The sequence below is a fragment of the Empidonax traillii genome, unplaced genomic scaffold (genome assembly GCF_003031625.1).
Source record: "Empidonax traillii isolate 1590-97213 ecotype Southwest subspecies unplaced genomic scaffold, ASM303162v1 scaffold91:size2966241, whole genome shotgun sequence".
Classification (NCBI taxonomy): Eukaryota; Metazoa; Chordata; class Aves; order Passeriformes; family Tyrannidae; genus Empidonax; species Empidonax traillii.
The window spans coordinates 1,674,775-1,696,864 of NW_020955284.1; the positions used below are offsets into that span (position 1 = coordinate 1,674,775).

The following is a 22,090-nucleotide window of genomic DNA, read 5'->3' on the forward strand; positions in this document are numbered from 1 at the left end:
ATATAAAGACCTGACAGTGTATGTGTCCCTGCAAGTGACACCGCAGAGGGACTGTCCGTGGACAGGTTGGGCGAAGGTTGGGTTATAACTAAGCTGCTTTCTTCCTCCTTTTATTTCCCGAAAGCCATCCTTTCTGGGCAAAGTGGAAGTAAAATTTTCACTGCCCAAATGTAACGAGAACCCAGACTATACCTCGAGGAGAGCGAACTGGAATTGGTGGAGCCTTCCACTGTTTTGTTAATTAGTAATAGAGTTTTTTCCTGTAGATAACCCATCTATCGGTTAATGGAGTTTAACGTACTAAAGCACCAGCGGAGCCTCCGGGCAGCGCAGCCCCGCACATACAATGGGCACATTGTTCCCGGGGTGGGGGAATCCTGTCTCCCCTTTATTCGGGAGGTGGGGAATCCCTTCACCCCGCTCGGCGGGGCCGGAGCTGGGGGTTCCCGGGGCGAGGCCGGGCGGGGAGCAGGGACGGGGGGGGGGTTCCCGGGGGCGGTGAAAGGGTTAATGGGGGCGGCGGGGCCGGGCGGCCCCTCCCCGCAGCCGGGGCTGAAGTAGCGCGGCGGCGGCGCGGCCGCAGAGCCGAGCGAGGCGGCGGGACGGGATCGCGGAGCCGCTGCCCCTGCCCGGCCCCGCCGCTCGGGCAGCCCCCGGTGAAGATGGCGAGGGCGGCGGAGCGGGGCGGTGCGCGGCCGGGGCTGCTCCTGGCGCTGCTCCTGGCGCTGCTGCCGCTGCCGCTGGCGCTGCCCGCCGCCGCCGCCCGGCCGCCCGCCTCCTTCCCCAGCGATGTGAACGGGCACAGCCTCCACCCGCCCTACTTCAACCTGGCCGAGGGCACCCGCATCTCCGCCACCGCCACCTGCGGCGAGGAGGCGGCGGGCGCCGGCAGCCGCCGCGCCGTGGAGGATCTCTACTGCAAACTGGTGGGGGGCCCGGTGGCCGGGGGGGACCCCAACCAGACCATCCAGGTACGGCCGGGAATTGGGGGGGAGGGCGGGAGCGCGGACCCCGCGCACGGGCGGAGCGCGGAGCCTCGCTGGGGCGGCACAGCCGGGGGGTGCGGAAGGGTCCCAGCCCCGCTTTGTGCTCCCCCCTCACCGGCCAGCGCTCCCTCGTCCCACCCGTTTCTCGGGGGCCGGGAAGGGCAGAGGCTGCGGTGGGGAACCTCGGGGCCCCACGGCCCCGTTCCGCGCGTGTTTTCCCACGCATCCCTTGTGCGGAGCTGGTCCAGCGGCTGCTGGTGGGTTCGCGCTGGGGCGCTCAGGGAGGGGGCGAAGGGCAGGCAAGGGTGGTCCCGGTGCATCCCCCTGCCCAGGCCTGTCCGCAGCCCCCCGGAGCAGCGGGGCCGTGGGACGCACGTGCTCTCTCTCTCTCTCTCTCCCAGCCTTGCCAGGAGTTGCTCACGTGAAACGCGGCTCGCTGAGTTCTCGGGGCATTATTTTTAAATTTTGGGGGTTCTTCTTGTTTATAAAATCCCGGGCAAACCACCTCTCACATCCCTTCTCTAGTCAGAGGATCGTTATGATAAACGTGATAATATTTACCTTGATGCATCTTAAACATGATAATATTTACCTTCATGGGTTTTAACTCCGCGGTTCCCCGTGTGTTTGGTGGGGCATTGGGATGAGCAGAGGGAAAGTAACGAGGGTGGATTTTACAAGCGAACGTCAGGTGACTTATCTCAGGGGTCCCATTTTGAGCTGCCCAAAGGGAGCTTGCAGCCAGGAATGTAGACGGTAAAGACTGCCCTGCAGTGTAACAGCTATGGCTCTCTTGAAGAGAGGAAAGAACAGTTGTAAACGGGCTTGTAAAACACTAGTTTTAGTTGCAGGAACTCCAGATCCTGTGCCTCCCCTCAGGGCAGCCCAGGCTGGGAAGAGCAGCCCTGATTTGAAATGCTCTCACAGCCTGGAGCCACCAGTTGCTGCTCATCAGTGTTTTCTGCCTGTTGCTTGTGAGGGTCATGGTGCCACTTCACCTGTTGCCGTGGAGCAGCGGGGTTGTCCATGTTGTAGGCAACAGTAAGGATGAGCAAGGGCAAACTGTCATTTTCTTGGTCTGAGCCTTTTTCGGCCCCTTGGTAGGGGTGGCTTTGTTACATAGTTGTCTCGGAAGCATTTTTCTCATTCTGGCCACATTCTCCTGAGTTAGTGCTGTACTAGGAATTTTCTGGCTATTGTGTGGTTTTGACATGGAATTCTGCTCCCTACATAGTATAAATTATTGAAGATGTTACTGAATGGCAAAAACCTGACGTATCCTGCTCTTGTTTTGCCACCTTTTAAAAGTGATCTGCTTCACTTTGCTGCACTGTAGAATAATGTAACCTGAAGAAGTTTTGCTTCAAGTCCTAGTAACAGGAGGCTTACAGGGACTTCGATGTAGTAATTGTGCCTACAATGAGGCAAAGGAGTAAGGAAAGGTGAAGGAGTTAACTACTGCTTATGTGCACTTGCAAACAAGTGTGAATGATCTGCCAAGCGTAACTAGGAGGAGTAAGAGTGCTCGGAAAAGCTGGCAAATGTGGGTATGCATTTATCACTCCACACGCGTCCATCTGTGCTCTGACCACCCTGCTAGCTCAGCATGACACATAGCACTAAGGATGCTGGTGACTAAAAGAAACCCTTGAGGCTGTACCAGCTCTGGGGGCAGCCCCATCATTCCTCTGCTGCCAAACACAGCTCCCCAGCTGTGGATTTCTGCAGCGACCCCCTTCCATCCCCTCTGCAGCTCTGGCACAGGGTGGCTTTGATCTGAGCACCACTTCCCAGGCCAGTGGTCTTCAGTCAGTCTGAAAGCTTTAGAAAAATCCTTTTGTAGTGGCTCCTTTCCATGACCACAGGCAGCACCTAAAAGGGAGGGGAGGAAACAGGAGGTATCGGAGCAGAGGTCAGAGTTCCCAATTCATCCCCTTTAGGGGCTTTGGCACCACCCGGTGACTAAAGCAAGGAGGGAGGTGGGAGGGAAGTGTTCAATTTGAGCAGACTGCAACAACAATAATGAACTCCACATGCATGTCCTCGCTGCCTGTGTGTCATACCAGACCAGAGTCCCTTCCCTTCTCCCTTTACCTGCTCAGTGCTGCTTTTGTGGTGTGGCTGTGGCACGAGGGGGTTTGGTCAGGAATTCTGGAAGAATACCTTGGGACCCTCCCAAGACACTTCCACATACTGTGGTGGTGAAGGGACACTTGCTTGATTAAAGACCTAGGATAAACATTAATACAGTCATCTAATAAATTAGTTCAGTTCTCTTTTCTGATGTTTTAATTTGACGCTGTAGAAGACTTCAGAAGAGGGAGTTCACTGACTTTAAAACATGATGGTCTTAAAATGTCAATAATCACTAAGCTTTCTGAAATAATGGTGCTCTAAAGACACTTGCAGTGGTTTTGGCACAGCTTGTGGGAAGGCTGTAAACCTTTTCAGGGAGTTTCCTTTGCTTTATTCAGGGGTTTTTGGCAGAAGAGAGCATTTCCAACTGGGGGGCTTTTCAGCCTGGAAGGATGTGATGCACAGCAGTGCTGAGGTGTGCTGAAAGGGACTTGCCACGGAGATTTGCTTCCCTTGTCCAACTCACTCTTCAGCATGGGCAATCCTACCTTAATGATCATGTCTTGAAGATGAGGCAAAAGAGAGGTCATGGGTTTCTTTTTTCTGATTGAGCTTTACTGGAGGTGTTTGTAGCTGTCTTCCAAGACAGACAACTCTGCAAAGGCATACCCATGTGCTCACGTTCCCCATCCCACCCTTCTGCCTAGGGGGCTGTTGCAGCAGGGGTTGTACACTCTGCTTGGAGCGAGGCAGAGTTGTAGATGATTGTTTTAGGAGATTGGGAGTATAACAGTAAGGCAAGTTACTAGCATTAATTGAAGGAATTCTAGACCTCAGAATTTAAGAACATAAACCAAACCTCACTGATTTCAAGTCACTGCTACTTTTGCCTTCCTCTGAAGCCTGTCTTCACACACGCCCTGTCTTCAGATTACTGGTTTGCACAGTGAATTGTGGTGCTGAGCTATACTTGCCCGGGCAGAGCTGGCATTCACCAGAGGTCTGGTCCTCTCACTCTTCCAGGTGTCACTAACAGATGAGATCTGAAGCTATTTCATACCTGAGTGTCTATGAATTAAGTGATGTTCTCTTTTGCTATCCTGCAGTAGTCAGTGACCATTTGTCCCAGTGTTTCTTAATCCCACACCATGTCTCTCCCATGTGGCAGTGGGAATCTGGCTCAGCCCAGGGCTCTCCATGCTCTGGGTGACAACTGCTCCTGTACCTCTCTGTACGTGTCTCTTCTGCATTTACATAGGTGATAGAGTTGGACTTCAGGGGTTTAACTCTGGCTGAAAATGCATAGTTTTTAGAACAAGTTTTGCTGTTGCTCACAGAAGAAACATCTGGTGAAACAGCACTGCTTAACTTTTCCTGAGAAGCTGATCTGCAAGGACAGCCCTGGTAGCAGCCAGCATGTATTTTACTTGTCTGAAACAGTACTTCTTACCCTCCATTTCCTGCCCTTTTTACCTCATCCCCAGCAGCTCAGGCTGCCCCATGCTCCCTGTGGTTTTCTGATAAATCAGGTGAGGAGAGCTGATGTTGGGTCATGGCAGGGCCAGATAAATTGGGACAAAGCTACCTGTTTTCCCCAAGGCGAGTGGTGCCAGTGGGGTGCCTGGCTAGTCTTCATGCTCAGGGGAAACTTCAAAGTTCACACTGACTTGAGTAGGAAGAGGATCAGGCCTTGCAGGTCTCTGTAAGCTGCCCTCCATTCAAACCTCTTCCTTATCTCTCTCTCTCTTTGCAGTTTGCTCTGATAGTGGCAGTTTTATGTTCTCTAAGCTGCCCTGCAACTTCTTGCATTGCTTTCTTTTTGCAAAGTTCTTTCTTTGGTGGACCTTAGCAGTGTCCACGCCTCTCCTGCTCTGGCAACCTGCTGCCTTCACCAAGCCTGCAGCGCACAATTGCTTTTTTAATTAAAATCCTCTGCTGATGTCAGAACTCCCCTGGAGAGAACCTGACACACTGTGCGGGAGCCTGAGTTTCTCTGAAATACAAATAGCTGGAAATGATTCTCACCAGGTTTAGGTCTGGCTCTAATGAAACAACTAATGAGCAACTGGTGCATCAGAGAGGCTAATCACGCTTTTAACAGCAAACTTTGTTCAGCTGTTGATGTGTTTCCAGCCCAGGCTGCACAGCAGTGGGAAGGGACAACAGCAGCATTACAAATGTGGAGCAGCTGATCCTAATTTTTAGTCCCCTCTAACTTAACTTGAGTCGACTGTCTTCAGTCAATGTGAACTTTGGGTCCAAAATGGTTTTTACATCTGTAGCAAGAATTTAAACTATGAGAACCCTTTATTTTTGTTATTTATCCCTATTTTGTAACCTTGCCTCGCTTCCCTCCCTGCCTCAGTGTCGTGCATTGTGCAGCAGAAATTTCCACACAACCTGTTGCACCGGTTCCTGTTAAAGGTTTGAGCTGAAGAGCTGGGTCAGTTTTATCTGGTCTGCTCTCCCTCCTGGCTCAAAGCATGTTAAAACGAGCCTTGTCCTGACCTCCCTGTACAGCCGGTACTCCCTGCATGGGTATCAGGGTTACCTGGATGGTTTTAGCTGCCCTTTCCTTTGGCCTTGTGCTTGCCCAGTCTGCTATTTTCATATCTCCAGAACACTTAATGAAAATGTGTTCTTGTTCAAGACAATTTGTGTTGCATAATTGCCTGCAAATAACATAGGGCATGGCTGTGGGGAAGAATGCTGTGAAATCTGTTTTCCTTTGAACTGAGATTCCTCCAGAGCTTGGAGCATCTGGAAAATCACACGCTCTACGGTGGCTCTGTCTTGCCTCAGCCCTTGTAGGGCAGTGAGCAGGAAGGGGATTGCCTGTCTTGAGATCTTGTACCTGGTGTAATATTAACGCTGGCTGCAGCTGGGACGGGCAAGGGCAGCATTCCTGCCTGGGGATAACTGCGCCTTTAAAAGGAAAACTGCCTGTAACAGAGTTCCCTTCTAGGCTGTTGTAGCAGCAATTCAAGCACAGAACAGTGGCTCCACAAAAGAAATAACTCGCCAATTTTCAGGGCTATTTGAAGATTTTTTTTTTTTAAGAGTGGGTCAGATTCATTTGTCCCTTAATGGGAAAGAAAGAATTGCCTCTAACAGCTCAGGTCTTTTGTCTGGTCGTGCTGTTAAAGTTGCAGGGTTGTTTTCTCTGGCAGCGTGTCCATGGAGCTGACACAACCACCCGCACCACAAAGGCAAGGCAGTGAAGTGATGGCAGTGAGGTGCCTGGCCAGCTGACAGCTGGGGCTGTCCCTTGCTGGCCTTGCATTGCAGCATCATCAGCAAAAGGAACTCTGCTGTGAGACTATTAAGCTTGAAAATGTAGCTGAAAGGACTATATTGTGAAATGAATAGGTGGACAAGAAACAGATTGCAGGGAGTTGAGCAGAGGAACTGCCGGTCTGAGTCTGTGGAAATGACTGAATGGTCTGGGTCAGGATCTCTGGGCATCAGCAGGGCTGTGAATGGCAGCCTCAGCAGAGGAGCTGGTGGCCATGGAGCTTGAGCTGCTGTTCTCTGCTGTGGTGTAGCTTCTCACTCTGCATTTGGTAACCAGTTCTTTGTGTCCGAGTTCCTTTGCCAGCACTCAGTGCATATCTGCAGTACAGAAGGGATGCTGCTTACAGCAGCCCAAATGCTGCTCTGGGTGATTGAGGGGGTATTTGAACCTCTTCACGTTCTTTTTTCCATTCATGCTTCAAATCAGTGCAAGCAAAAAGTTTATGCATAGACTTGCATTAGTGGGCTTACACCCTGTATTTTCTGAATTGCTGTGATACCTGTCTGCTTTGTACCACGTTTTTCTGGCTGGGCTTTAAGTGTTGGTTTTGTGCTTTCCAACAGGGCCAGTACTGCGACATCTGCTCCTCTGCAAACAGCAACAAGGCCCACCCCATCACAAATGCCATTGATGGGACAGAGCGCTGGTGGCAGAGCCCCCCTCTTTCCCGGGGGCTGGAGTTCAACCAGGTCAACGTCACTTTGGACCTTGGACAGGTAACCCAATTTCCCTTCTTCGTTATGTTGTAGGTGATGCTGGTGAGCACCTGCTGCTCTGCTTCTAAAATCCTTTAGTAAGCCTTTGTGGAAGTGTGGGACAAAACCCACTCATTTAATAACGTGGCATGAGGTTCTAGTTAAAATATGGAAGGGATTCTCTCTAAAAGTTGAGTCACTCATGGAAACCCACCACATTTTGTAAGTGCCATTTCACCTTAGAGTGTACCTAACTCTTGAAGGGGGTCAGTTAGTAAGGCTTCACCCCAAAATGGGAGAATATGGCTCTGAGAAATTCAAGGTTGCTCTCTAAAGCTTTTAACCAGTGCATTTAAAACTTTAAAAACAGCAAGTCTGTGCTGAAGATCTTCTTCCTATAAAAGACAAAGGATGACAATGGATGTTTGGTCTCTAATGCTGGCAAGTCAAAGGGAATTACCATTGTAATAGCAGGGCTGCCAGCCCCCACTGCCTCTTCAGCTGCTCCTATTCATCCACAGAATGTCCCTCTGGAAATGGAGTGTTCTCTCAGATTTTCCTCATCTTAGAGGGAAGCAGCAGAAAAGACGCCCTGGCTGGAGTGCAAAGGCAGGATCTGAAGGGCTGAGGGATGTGGGTCTGTGCTTCCCCTAGCTCTGTTACAAGCCCTGCAGCCACATCTGGGTTCTCCTTGGCTGGAAGGTTCATGGGATGGGGCAGTTGTGGAGCTGTGGACAGCTCACCTCTTGCACAGGAAATCTGGCTGCTGTGATTGCTCAGCTGCCTTTCAGGGCCTGAGTCACTGCCCCTTTGGGAGGTTGCACTGTTTGCAGGGATTTTGAGCCTCGTTGGACGCTAAAGGTTTGCACTGGTCTCTCACAGGTGGCTTTTTCACCCTCTGGTGGAGTAAAGGCTCATTTGTCACTGTGGTTTGTAAGGTGTCTGACTCCAGATTTGCAGCCATGAATATCTGGGCTGTATTGATGAGTCCACCCTTCTAGTTAGATGCCTCCAATGCAGACTGTGGTCACTGGGACTGTCTCTGCCCTGTAGCACTTGCTTAGATTCTCTCAAGCATCCTCCACGAATTTGTTGTTTCCCACAAGTGCCAGCTGTGCAAAGCTGTGCTGTGCACAGCTCCAGTGAAATATCTGCTAACGCCTTGGGCACACCAAGCATCACAGAATAGCTGTGTGGGCAAAGCCTCCCGGGGCTGCACATGCTGTGCTGAGCCCTGGCCAGCGTGGGTGGCATCTGCTGTGTCTCTTAGAAGCATCCCAGCTGGCAGGGATGTGCTGGTGGGTGGATTGCTCTCCCCCTCTGTCCAAGGGCCAGCCTGCAGTGTGCCTTTCTGATTGTTCACGTCTTCTGGAGAGGGATTTTCAAAGACCAGCTTTCCTTGGGAGCTTCTCCTCCTCTTTGTCGTTCTCTGTGGCAGCTTTCTGGCTTTAGGCCAGAGCTAACCCAGCTGTGCTGTGTTCTTGCAAGCTGCTGCCTTTGGCTCACCTGGGGGTTTGTGGCCTTCAGAGCTGCTGTGCTGGGAGACAGAGCCTGGAATAATTTGGAGGGGCTGCAGTAACTGTTAAAACTGAGCTTGTCTAAGCTGACCACCTCCTCCTGCCCTCCTCTCCTGAGTCTATTTGCCCTTGGTACCCGGGAAGGTGGGATTGCATGATCATTTCTGCAGGGTTAGTACCAAAATTTGCATGTGGTGCTGGAGGCAGATGCTTCACCTGCTGTGGATTTTCTGTGGGCTCACAGACCCTCTGTTTCCCTGCCACCCATGCAATACATCATACCCAGCTGATCTCAACAGCTGGGCAAACTGAAGGCCCCAGACCATTTTTAGTGGCTTCCCCTTTATATGTGCCCTTATTGCATGTAACTGCTATAGTAACCTGTTTATCCTCCTGGTGAGAGTCAGGTCTTTGCTTTTCCCTCCTTTGTTTTGATTGGTTGGGCAATATGAACAAGATGAAATGTTAAAGAATCCTATTTCCTCTTTTTGAAGTTGAGTCTGGTTGAAAGGATGGAAGAGAGAAATAGGATTTCTTAGGACCCAGCAGGGTGAGTGCAGGATCAGGCCAGCATACCTGGCAGCCAGGCTTTAGAAATTCCTTGGATACCTGTGAAACAGCACAGGTAACAACACCCTCAAAGGCACGTCTGAGAGCAGGGCTTTATTTTGGCTGGCAAACAAGGGCTCTCCTTGCTTTGTGTATCCCTCTAGGGAGCTCTTGGACCAATTAAGATTTAATTTAAGGGACTGATGGCCACTAAAAGCTTTTATCCCTCTGGGGGAGTCATGAGTGCCTGGAGTGCTGGAGCTGATGGCATGGGGGCACAGCAGGGGCTGGCACAGGGTTTATGGTGTCAGCCCCTTCCTTTGCTCCTGTGCTTCCCTGCTGGCTTCATCCCTCTCCAGCCAGAAGTGCTTAATTACCGGCTGGAATCTGGTTTCTCCAGCATTTGGCGAGTCTGTGGCAACTGGGAGAGGGGCAGTTAATTAAGCAGCCTGTTGGTCTTTGCTTTTCCTAGGTGGGAGCTTGCTCTCCTCACGGGGATGTTAAAATCCTGTGGGAAGGAGAGAAGGAGGAATATTCACAGCCAGCAAATGAGTTAAAGAATGGCTTGGGCTGGCCACCCAGCTGGTGTGAGGATATTAAACACTCTCCTCACGTCATCTTAGTGCCAGCAGTGGCCTAATCTTAATGGCTTCATCAGCAAGGCGGATCAGAGCTCCCACAACGGTTTGGGAAGAGGCTGAGTCCGATTATCTGCTGGGGAGGCTGGATCAGAATTGCTCCTGCTGGTGCTGTATCTGTTCCTCCCTCCGTGAGGAGGAGTGATTTTTCTTCTTGTAGGGGAAAGGGAGGAAGAATTGAAGTTGCTGTGTTGGGAGGACACTGCTGTTGCTGGACAATGTGGACTTGTCAGAGTCCCAAAACTGGCTGTCCTACCTGGCTTGGAGGGAAGAGGTCCATGCCGTGATGGAGGCTCTTAAGCCTGCCCCACTGCTGCTCAGCTCCACGCTATTTCCTCTCCTGCCTGGAGGCTCCAGACCAGCTGGAAATGGGAAAGTGCCTCTGCTGCAGAGGGGCTGTGCAGAGGGCAGAGGGACAGGAGACCATGACTCACTGCCACCATGGGAATTGTCCCCTGTGATCCTAGAGTGATTAAGTGCCACAGTGGGTGGAGGGGAGGAAAGGGTGTGATGGAAGATTCTTTTTGTTGTTTCGTTGATTGTTTTTTTTCTTTTTTCTCCAAGAAGGTCATTTGAGTCAGAGCTGACAAAAATCAGGAGGTTTAAAGAAACATGAATGGCTGGCTTTTTGCCAGGGCCTGACATCTTCTTTGCATGAAGGTGAACCCAGGCCAGCCCTTCCCAGAGATGTTTATGGGTAGTTGGTGCTTTATGATAAACTCTGTGGGGAGGAATGCTCACAGTCATGCAATAGCAGGAGCTTCGTGCCAGTGCTTGCTTGAGGTTAATTGCTGCGGTGAGAAGGTGGCTGGATACATCCCCCATCTCCCCCCCGCATCGCCTGCTGGCCCTGGTGACACTGGAGAACAGAATTTCAGACTGAAGCTTTGCAGGGAGTTGTGATTTACACCCCAAAAGTATTTAATCCAGCAGTGCCTCATGGAGGGCACACAGCCTCCCCAAACACCCATCGCCGGCAAGAAACCCCAGTGTCCATTCGCCTCTGCCGCTGAGGAGAGAAGAGAAGCCTCCTCCTCTGGAGAGATCCAGGGTGTTACTGCTTAAAATGCAGCTCCCTTTAGGGTTAAAGGGAGGGAAAAAAAAGTTTCATTCGTTGCTAACTCATGAAGATGGAAAGGAAATGAAAGGGATTGTGAGCCAAGCCCCTGGGCCAGTCTGAAGGTGTGTTTTGTAGTCACTGTAGGATGTGCCTCTGCAAGGGAGTAGGTTGATGACTTAGTGAGTGCTTTGAGAAGCATTTCATGAGGTTTCTAGTAATTACAATGCCAAAGCAGCCACTTTTACTGGCCTCTGGACTGATTAACTTACACTTGCTAGGCTCATCTAGCTCAGAAGTAAAAGTATTGATACACAGTACACATGGGGCACTTCAGCCCTTGGCCAACAGGCTGCTGGCCTTTCAGCGCAAAACTTTGCTCAAAAGGGAATGGGTGGTTTTCCCCCAGGTGGATTTTCAGGGCATAAACCTGCTTCTGTTCCCTCTTGCACTGCAGATGTGACCCCTCAGGACTGGCTTTGCAGGATACCTACCAATGGGCAAATGTAGTCAAATGCCTGGCTTGCACGAACAGCTCAATCCTCTTTGTGTGAACTCATTTCTTGTTAATGAATATTAAACTCCTACTTGTCTTTGGTAGATTTGGACTGGATTAAACCTGGCCTAATGCTAAAGGAACTTCACTGAAGCAGAGCATAGGACCTTGTGTGTCACAATGCTCTGAAATCTTCTTTCACCTCACTTTCTAACCTCCCACTTATTTTCATTTAATTGAAATAGTATTGGAAGCTGCTGGTGGAGATCTTCAGGAGCCCTCTTTGAAAGGCAGCTGGAAGGAAAGTCTTGCAAAGAGATGGGCTGAGGCTTACCTGCCTCCCAAAAGCCTTCAGCGTGCAGATGAATCTGATATTTATTCCCTGGCTTAATTGAAAAATCCTTCTTGATGAGTAAACTCATGAAATAGCAAGAGAATGCTTGTGGTTGTTCCTGAAGGGAGCTGTTGCCTAGGGGCTGCTTTCCCTAGGCTTGGTGTGGGATAGGGATGATCAACCAAGAAGCATTTTCAGCTGAAAATCAGGTAAAATTCTGTCTTCTTTCACATTATTCCTTTGGCAACTTCATTTCCTTTGCTGTGAGATCACCCAGTGCCTCTGGGTGATGTAAATGCTGCCGGCATTTCCCTCTGAGACATCCTTGTTCATTCTTGCTGTACACAGGGGTAAAATTGAAGTGAGTCTCTCTTCCTTTCCTTCCCCTTGGTGGGGAATGTCTTCTGCAACGTTTTCCCCAGCACAAATTGCTGGGAAATGCACAGTGTCCTTTTCTCTCAGGGCCCCAGGCTGCCTTATCTGCCTAGGGGGTTTGTCATGGAACACTGCAAGAATGGGTGAAGACTTGAGATTTTTTAATTTTTTTCCCCCCTACATGTTTTTTACTTCATGTCTCTTGCTGTTAAAGACTACTTGGTCTTCACTGTGCTGGGGCACCACTGTGGGAAAGGGGTAGGAGGGCTTAGTGACATTTATTGTGAGCTTTTGCACCTTAAATAAAGGGCTGGGGTGTAAAATCTCTAACAAAGACGTTCTTTCTCCAAATTGTTCTCCAGCTCTTGGAGCAAAAGCAGTATTAAAAATAAAGCATGTTAAGTAGGCTGAGCAGAAATCCTTTTTATTTGAACAGCTCAGCCTTTGCTCTCTTCTCCTGTGTGGAGTCCTCTGCAATTGCCATTAAATCCTTCAAAAGTAGATCGGGATCTTCATCTGTTCAGAGGCTTCAGAATTGCAGTTCCCCGATCTGAAATGGTCTGTGGCTCCCATTTAACTACAGAGCCTGTTCAGTGCTGCTGTCCTTTGCCATGGCTGTGGAGTGCAAGTGGGGTGCATATTTGTAATGCTTCTCTGGGAAAAGCAGAAAAGGTGTGACTGTGGGAGAGTGCAGCACTGGGAGCTGGCACCGAGCCCAAGTGGATGGATGTTCCCTTCCCTCCCAATTTATTTTCCCCTTTATTGTTTAAATTAACTTAGCTGTGAAAGCTGTTCTGTTTTGCTCAAAGTTGCAGTTCCCCTGACCCAGACCAGCAGCTGGTTTTTGGGCTGGTTTTTTTTTTTTTTTTTGTGCTGATAAAGGGAGATATTTTTCCTTTGCTTGGCCCTTCTCAACCTTTCTGTGCTATTTGCCAGCTCCCACCAGATTCCTGGCTCCAAGGGCTGTGTGGGAGCCGTTCAGGTGAGCGGGCAGGGAGTGTCTGGTTGTTAATCAAGTGGGCATCTCTCTGGCAGCAAGGGCAGACCCATCCTTTCCTTTTCAAACAGCCTTGCCAAGCTGGATGCCAAGCTCCAGGATCCAGAGCAGTCAAGGCTGAAACTTCTTTATTCTTTGTTACTGCTGTCAGGGAAAAGATGTGCAGGATAGCAGCGTAGGTAAATCATGGATGACACATGAATTTTAATTGCATGTTATGTTTGCTCAAGTCATGAACCAGTACTGCTTAAAATCAGTCTTCCAGGGCTGCAATGAGTAGGTGGTATTTCACTTGTATCACTTGATTCCCGAAAGACCTGCCCTGCCTCACGTCTGCCAGGCTGTGAGCACGGAGAAGAGCACGGGAGCAGGAGGCTCTGGGCAGGTCACTCAGCATTGTGGCACCTTTTGTGGCCTCCAAGGAGGGTGTTTCTGCCCATCCTTTGCATCTTGTACAAATGACCCTTGTGCTTCAACGGCTTAATCTTCCCAGAGGCTGTGCTTGCTCTGCCTAGACCTGAACCAGGTGTTAAAATAAGCCTCAGCCTCCCCCCTCAGAACAGCTCCAGGTAATGACTGATGAAAGGATAATTACTGTTTCTAAGAAGTACGGGGAAGATTTCCACTGTAGTTTTTCCCTAGATATTGTTGCCTGTTTTTAATTTTGGTGTGATGAGAAACAAAGAGGCTGATGGCGAGGTCTCCTACCCTTCCCTCCAGGCTGTCCCTTCCTTCTCAGCTCCCTGGGATTCTTCAAAGATCAGGAAAAAGCCTCGGGGCGAGCACGAGACTGGGAGAGGTCAGGGGAGCTGCAAGCTGGTGTATGGGAGGCTTTAGTTTGTAATGAATAGCTGGAAGGCAAGCCTTGTAATTTCTTGCTGTTCTCCTGGAAAGTGTCTGCTTGGCTGGGCTGGAAAACAAGAGCGTGCCTTGAATCGGGTGTGAATGTGAGTGGATACACGTGCTCTGGGGGTCAGCTTTGTCTGCTCTGTTTGTGGTTGTACCAGGCAAGTTAAAACAGAGCAGAACCGTCTGGGTCAGGCCCCTGTTTACTGGAGAGTTGTTTTTTTCCTTCAGAGAGATGTTACGGGGTTTTGGGAAGGTCAGCGTGCCCGGTGGAACCGGAGAGGTTCGCAGCTCTGGCACAGAGCGTGCTGGCATCCGAATAAATGAGTTAAAATTTTCTGTGATTTGGCTTGTACCATCTCCAAAGTGGGAATACTCCATCTCTATCATTTTCTGTGTGCAGAAGCCTGTGCAGCTCCAGACCAGTGAGTACAAAATTGTTCGCAGGAGAGAATTTCTGGAGGCAGACTCTTGGCTTGGCCCTGCACAGCCCTTCTCTTCTGTCTGTCATCCTCCTCCAGCAAGTGACAGCATTCCTTACCCCTGTGGGGTGCTTGGCTGTCCATGAACTCGTGTCCTGCACACATACCCCAGTGCACACTGCTGAAGCCAAGGGCTGTGAGCCTGGAGTTGCTGCCAGTCCTGTTCTTCTTGAGGGACTGGGGGACAGGCTCATCCTGTGGCACTGCACAGCCAGTTCTTGACGCTTGTCCTGATCAAGATGAGAAGACCCTCAAGTGAGCTTTTCCTGCTTCCTGGGGCATGTTTCCAGGAGCTGTCCTTGCACTCCGCAGCTCCAGCGTAGCAATGTACTGGCTCAGATCCAACGGGCTGGCAAGGAGGATGCTAAATACACTTCTGATCATCTGCCTACTCAGCTTCTCTGCTCTTTCAAGCCTGTTCTAGCCCCCTGCACCTTTCTTTTGATGCTTTACCAAGCCTGGCTCAGCCTTGCTTTAATCTCTGCCTTATCCTTTTATTATAGTCATAAATGGGGGCCTCTGGGCTGTGCCCAGCCTTGATCCTCAGCTGCTTCCTGTTTTCTGGATTCAGTGCTCTTCAAATTCCAGACCTCCCCTCCCATATGTAGTGCCAAGCAGTGCAATAAATAGTACTTTGTGTGATAGAAATTGAAAGGGAAAGCAGTAGGAAGGCACAAAGTGAGAGTCGCATACCTGGTGTGATGGGTTGGAAGAGTCTTTAGAAATGACTTATGAGGGGATTCGGGATCAGTGGCAGCAGATGAGGAAAATGTGGCCTATTCACACAGAGACCTGGTAGCTGAAGTTTTGCTTCTGGAGGTGTGCTGAGGGGATGGTTGGAGAGGAGAGATTGGAACAGGAATGTTTTGTACTGGGAGATCCAGGGAGGAGGAGGACAGGGCCTTGAGAAGACAAGGATGGGGCAGTGGTTTGGGGCTGCTTTGGTCACTGGCTCCTGACAAGAACAAGGGGAATGATGTTACTTTGTTCTCCATAAAAGGACTTGCCAAGTCTTCTCCACAGAAGGACTTGCCAAGCATGACTATAAAAAGCCTTTGTTAACATGAGGTCACTGCTAATGGAAGGTGGGTCTGGATGGTGCCAACTCCTGTTTGTACAGCATAGGAAGCCACGGTTCCTGTTTCCTCCAGGAACCCCAACCTGGCCCTACACACGCTGCTTTGGCAGGGCAACCAGCCAGAGACAGGGAGAGCAGAGGTGGAACTGCTGGTATAGTTTAGGAACTCAGCACCCTCTTCCCTTCTCAGTCCCCTTCCAAGATGGTTTATGTTCTCCAGGTGCACTGGGTATCATCTACTTGCTGGCAGCAAGGATGTGGTGCAAACTGGATGTGCTGCTGCTGATAGATTGCCAGATGGCTCTGGAGCAGCAGGGATGGAGACATGCTGCTTTCTGACAGCTCTGCTCAGGGCTAACAACTCTGGCAGAGAGGATGAGCAGGTAACGGGGCCAGCAATTGCTGCTGCAATAAGACTTGCCTAGGCTTGTCAGTCAGAGCTCCTGGAGGACAGTGTTAGGATGGTAGCAAACTGTCTTCTCCTTCCTTCTGTCAAACAACAAAACATTCACGAGAGATGATGTGGCAGGAAGCATCACGCCTCTTGTTCCCAGCTGCATCTACCTTGAGAAGTTTGGGCTCTGCCAGCAGGGTTAAACTGGCTGAGCTCCTGCTGCAGGGATAAGTGTCTGTTACATGGTGTACGTGGTTATCTGGAAATTAGAACAACTTCCCTTAGAATAAGTTGCCTTTGTCCTAGAAGATTAGCGTATCACTGATGTCTTTTTTCCATGTACCTGGATGCTGAAAACTGCATCTTTGATGGAGCAGATTTCCTGTTGGAATCTGCCTGTGCGTGTAGCTTGCTCTAGTTGATGTGCTCTGCCTGAGAATCGTTTTGCATCTTCTGCTTGGCATCCTGAGTCCTACCAGTGGTTGTTTGCATAACCCATGCAGGGACAAGCAAACAGCCAAACTGAGAGTTGCCACAATTCTTTTTTTTCAGTTGCTCACAGAGCTCTCCCTCACACTCACAGCTGAGCTCTGTTTATGGGTTCCTACAAGTTCCCGTCACTGTGGGTCGGAGCGTGCCCTGTGACCAAAATCCAGCTGGCATGCTGCTGTAGGCATCTCTTGGATCTAGTTAAATGTGCACGATGCCAAGCCCTGATGGGAAGAGGAAAAGAATGGCTTTCTGGTATTTGCACATAGTTACAAACTGTAATCACAGACTCATGACTGCAAACAGAAAACTGTATCGCTGGCTTCGTCGTGACTTCACTGTTGTTGTCCTGGCTGTTTGCTAAAGCTGTTCCTTAATCCTTTTCCAGGCTTTTGCAAAGTCTGCATCCACCCAAACTTAGTGGGCACAAAGATTTTGGCTGGACTCCAGGATGGGGTTTGTTTTTTTCCTTTCTTTACCAGTCATTACTTTCTGCCTTGGAGCAGTCCTGCTTCAGGTCTCTGTAAATAGGGCTGTAAATGCAGCAGGGTCTTGGGGGATCATGAGGGCAAACCCTGTGTTCTTGTGACCCTCATAAGTCCAAACAGCAGTAAGAACTCCACACAAACACAGTAGCTGCAGATCTCTGCTGGTGCTAGCAGTGCTTTGGGAATGTTAATCCTGCTGTGACCCTGGTATGTGCTGCTGTTGGGTCAGCTAACCCAGCTATGAATGACAGTGTCATGGTGGGGAAACTTGCTGACAAATGCTAACACAGTGCATGGCTGTAATGCAGATTTTTAAAAGAATAAACCCGCTTGCACATGTTGGGATTGGCTTTGTTGAAATCTGCCAACGGCCAGAGCTTTAATAAACCCAGTGCTGTCAAAGCTTGCAGGGACCATGCAGAGGAATTACAGAAGGGTGATGCTGCTCAAATGCCTGGAAGGTGGGTGCAGTTGTGTTTGGGGCAGGGACCTAATATGTGGTGCAAGGGGCGCTCTCTTCTGCTTGGAGCTGGGTCTTCTCAGTCAGTGGTTCAGAAAGGGACCTTCTAAAACCCCTTGACCCAGGGAATGGAGAACTAAGAAAGACAGGGAATGGAGAGAGGAAAGGAAGTGGCATTCAGGTATACTGCTCCTGAGTGCCAGAGGGCTTTGAGGTTCCTCTGAGCTTTGTGTGAGTCATTCGACTTTGGCATTTGGCCTTTTAAAATGAGAAGCCTTTCAGGGGCTTTGGTGGCAAGCTGAGACCTCTCACGCTGTGCCAATTTTCAGCTAATTCGTCCTCTTCCGTTTCCTTCCTCTCCTCACCCTTCCCATGCGCGCAGGTTTGTGACAGGATATCCACTTCGTTCAAGGGAATGGGGGAAATATTTACTTGTAGCGTGGCCAGTTGCCAAGGTTGCTTTGTTCTCCTTGTCACTGGAAGGAACAGCCCAAGGAAACCCTCAGAGCTGAAGTTGGCATGCGACTTGGAGTGGATTTCCTGCGGCTCTGGAAGTGAAATGTATGACATGGGAATTTTTTTTTTTTTTTTTCTTTTTTTAATCTCATAAATGCAAGGAAAAAGAGGACCTGAGTGGGTTAGACAGTTTGGGTCTGAAGTCCTCTCTTTGATGGGAAATTGCTGTGTCACACCTGTACGAGTTGTGCCTTGTCAAGGTTAAAATCAGTCTTGGGTTTTTTAGTTGAATTAAATAGCTGAGCTTGCAACAGGCCTGGGTTTTTTAGTAGAATTCAGTCGTGTGGTGAAGATGATGGTTGCCCCTGCGCCACTCAACACCGCTGGAGGCTCTGCTTGGTGACGCCCAAGCACTGCCATGATTGCAAAAGGTCTTTCTGTCACAGATTCAGAGCTGTAGTGATAGTGGCAAGCCAAAGTAGTGAATTTGCAGTGTCTGGGGCTTAACTCCTCGATGTGGCCCAAGCAGTGATGTCCAGGGGCTTTGGGGTGTATAGAGAGGGTGAGACAGCTCTTCCTCAGTGTGATGGACTGACAGCTGAGCTGGTGCTCTGACACCTTGCTCTGCCCACTGTGCCCTGTAAGATGGATGATTTAGCTCCTCTTTGTCATAGCAGATCAGGTGGCTCCAGAGAGCCCGTCTCAACAAGCTTGTGGCCCTGGCTGATGGAGCTATGCTTGTAAAACTCGGGGTGTAGAAACCAGCCTGCAAGCTGTCTAAAGCACAGACAAGTATTCTTTTGTCTGGCTTCTCCCTTTCAATTTTAAACTGGCCCAGGAACTCCTAAGAATATTTGAATACCTTGTGCAGTGAACCTGTATTGATATTACTTGCTACAACTCAAACAACTCATAGAATGTACAGTTGGGAACATTTGTTTGCTCTGGATGGTAGGAATGTCCTCTTGAAAATGTGCTATGCTTTGGTAAGTATGAATAGAGGGTTTTTCCACCCCCCTCTCCAGGTTTCTGAAGGCCAAAGTCTTGAAACGGCTTGGAAAGGCTGCTGAAGCTGTGCTGATAAGATATGCAGCAAAAGTGCTTGAGAGCCTAATGTAGGAACAGAAATGTCTAAGCTGTTTGCTTTCTGCTTAACAGTGTGAAAAATTAATATGTCTTATTAAGGAGCCTGGGGAATTGTGTGCTCACAGTAAGGACTGCACTGAGATATTACTGCTGGCTTAAGTTATCCCTGGGGCTGGCAACTGAAACGCTTGGAGTTACTGGGTAGGAGAGTGGAGCTGATTTGGACCCTGCAGAGCCTCAGTTGTTGCAGTTTCACTTCTAGCAGTCTCCCTCTGGCTCTGAGCTTGCTGTAGAGATGGAATAACCGCTTCGTACAGCAGGTCCCATGGTGTTTGGAAATGTGACTTTTTTTCTGTGCAGTTAATTCCTTATTTTCTTCTCCCACCACTTTGTTGTCAGCCTTCTTCAGCCCAGGAGACACATTATCAAACGATTTTGATAGCAGGTCTGTGCACCTCTTAGAACAGTGTGTTGGGGAGCTTTTGGAGAGGCTGGGATCATATGCCATCAGCTCAGGTCAGGAAGGATGCTGCTCTACCCCCTCTGTTTTACACCAGTGCTGCTTTTTGTCTGAAACACCATGAATATTACCTCAGGCCATGGGGCAGAGGAGCCAGGACATTCAGTGGAGCTGTGGGATCCCACTCTGTGCACCCTGGGCTGCTCTGACATCCGTGAGCCATCTTCAGGGAGACACTTCCATGAAGGCCAGTTGGACATGTTTCATCAGACTGTGCTGATTATTGCTTAAAGGCTTGTTTTGTAACCTCTGAAGTAGATGACATACCTGTGCTGTGCCCCCACCCTGGACACATGCCGTTCCATATGCCCGCCCTTCTTTCAGCAGTGGTCTTTATTTCAGTGGTGTGTACTTACTCACCCAGACTTCTTATCTCCACTAAATCACAGGTTTCTTAAACATTCATGTTTTCTGTGGCACTCCCCTTATCTCTGTTCCTTCCCAGAGCTGGGCAGTGGGATCAGGGAAGCAGGAGGGGCTGAGCAAAGCTGTAAATGCCTGTTTGCCCTGCAGTGATGCTGTGTGGGGTACAGCAACTGCAGGGCTGGGAGCAGTAAGAACACCTGTAGGACAGTTGGGTTTTCCCAAATTGCTGGGCAATTTTTTTTTTTTTTTTTTTTTTTTTTTTTTTTAGGGTCTGAGGCAGTAGGATCTGTAGCATGTTAAGGCAGCACAGAACTGCAGTCTCCTTTGTGGATGGCAGGTCATAGAAAAGGACTGAAAACTGGCTTGAAGGTCTCTGTCAGGTGTATCTGTGGTCTTGTCCCTGCTCTCTACCCCCTTGTCCTTCTTCCCAACCATCAGAATAAGGATGCTGTGACCTTGGGAAGTGCTTTCAGGGATTCCAGCCAAGCCAGGCTGTGCAGCCCCACACACTGCTGTGCCTTTTGGTCCCATGTGACATTGTCTGTAGGACAGTGTGGCTGGTGCCCTGCCCAGCTCATGAAACCGCTGTTCCCTGTGAGTTTTGTGGCTCCTTCCATGTTTTCTTTCCCTTTCCAGCAGTAAGCATTCAACCAGCAGTGGGTTCACAGCATGAAGTCACCTCCTGGTAGCTGGCAGGCTCTGGATCAGCCCTATGTGTGCCTCCAGAGGGGTGTCCATAGGTGTGCATGTGCTGTTGTCCTGTTGTGGCTGAACCTGCAGGAGAGTCCCTCCTTACAGGGGCTCCTTGCTGGCTTGTTGACCCTTTAAGTTGGAGAGTGCCAAGTCTGAGCTCCACTTCCCATCAGGTTTGGTTCCCATGAGGGAGTTTGCCATCCATCAGGAAGGGCAGCAGCTCTACAGCTCACCCCACCTTATCCCTGTTCTGTAGCCAGAGCTAAAGGTGTGTGTGGGGCATGGCTTCAGGAATTGCATTTCCACGTGCTGTTCTGGGGGAAACCTGTGCCACGTGGGAGCACCTGGATGAGATGTGATGCCTGCTGCGGTGTGAGCAGCTGTGTGGATGTGCATATCCTTCACGTAATCTGAAAGTAGTTGTACAGCACTGTGGGTCCTGCTCGGTTTATAAGGCATCTGACCTTTCTTTTGCTAAGGCTTTCAACAAGTCAATTTACAGTCTTGGCAGGGACCACCCAGAGCCTGGCTTTGTGGCCAGGGGAGAAGGAAGGGAGGGAACTCTTCAAAGAGCAGGGGACACGAAATTACTACTGTGGCCTGTATATTGATTTCATGAACCGTGAGGCTCCGAGTCAGATGCCAGCCTGCTTTGCTTTGCTGTGATCTTGGCAGAATGTGACCCCTGTCCCTCAGCAGCAAAGGAATGGAGGTGATCACGTTTCCCCAGGCAGATCTGATTTCTGGAGGCTGTCAGGGCACTGTACCCTGTGCCTGGGAACAGTGCTGGGAGGCATCGCAGGGGAGGTTTTGGCTGTGCCTGGTAGACAAACCATCTAGTACAAAAACACCCACGTCAAGAGCTTTGGAGGCGAGTGCCAAACTGGATTGCTTGTAGCTATCCTGTTTGCATGAATGGCTTTGCCTCCCCTCCTTTGAAGATGACGACTCTCCTTTTGAAAACAGGAGATCAAGAATCTGGTATCGGACATGTTGAAAGACACTGTTTACAAATGTTTATCGTGGAAAATATTTATAAAGCTCCCCTTGGGAGCAGGGCTGTACAGTACAGTGGCCTCCCTTGGACTGAAGTACAGCTGTCTAACAGCTCTTGAGCCAAACCTGCTCAGGTTAGTGTGAATCCTGCTGAGATCCAGAGATTCCCAATAGCTACTTGCTGCAGACCCCATGGTGTTTGTTGCTGTTGCACACGGTGCTGTATTCAATGCTAAATTGCACTTGCAAGGACCCAGCCTCTAGAATAACTGTGCATGTTTAGCAAAGGGTAGGTAGAAGTTATATGGCTGCTCTCTGCAGCTACTCTAAAGGTGTTTTGTGGTATTTATATCAGATCATGAAAAGCTTCTTGTTCGTCTCAAGATGTGCTACTGCCACCTCCCAAAGTCCCAGCCCTGTGTCCTTGGTTCTTCCTCCAAGGAGCAGCACAGACTCTGGTGATGATCAGCAGTGGTGCAGGGTAATGTGCACCTCCCCACCTTGTGGTTATGTGCTCCCCTTTCACTGTTTCTGCCTGAGCAAAAGGCAGAGCAAATCCCAGAGCCTGATGGAGATGTGCTCCCTGTGCCTGCAGTGCTGGTGGTTCCTCTCCAGTGAGGACACGTGCTGGGTGTTCCAGGCATGCTGAGTTTGTAATCCTGTGCTTATGCTGTATCCATAACTGGTATGTGAGTTCTGGTCCTTTTTACTTGTGTTGAGG

At 49.9% G+C, this 22,090-nt stretch overlaps 1 protein-coding gene across 3 annotated transcripts in view; it reads left to right on the top strand.

Annotated features, from left to right (window-relative positions):
• The first annotated feature begins 653 nt into the window (after positions 1 to 653).
• The window catches only part of LAMA5 (laminin subunit alpha 5), an 85,616-nt gene continuing 64,179 nt past the window's right edge, over positions 654 to 22,090 (top strand). For all 3 annotated transcript variants that reach the window (XM_027881620.1, XM_027881621.1, XM_027881622.1), the window contains exons 1-2: positions 654 to 971; positions 6,921 to 7,073. In XM_027881620.1, coding sequence (XP_027737421.1) covers positions 663 to 971; positions 6,921 to 7,073 — 462 coding nt within the window. In that variant the 5' untranslated portion in view covers positions 654 to 662. The remainder of the gene's footprint in view (positions 972 to 6,920; positions 7,074 to 22,090) is intronic.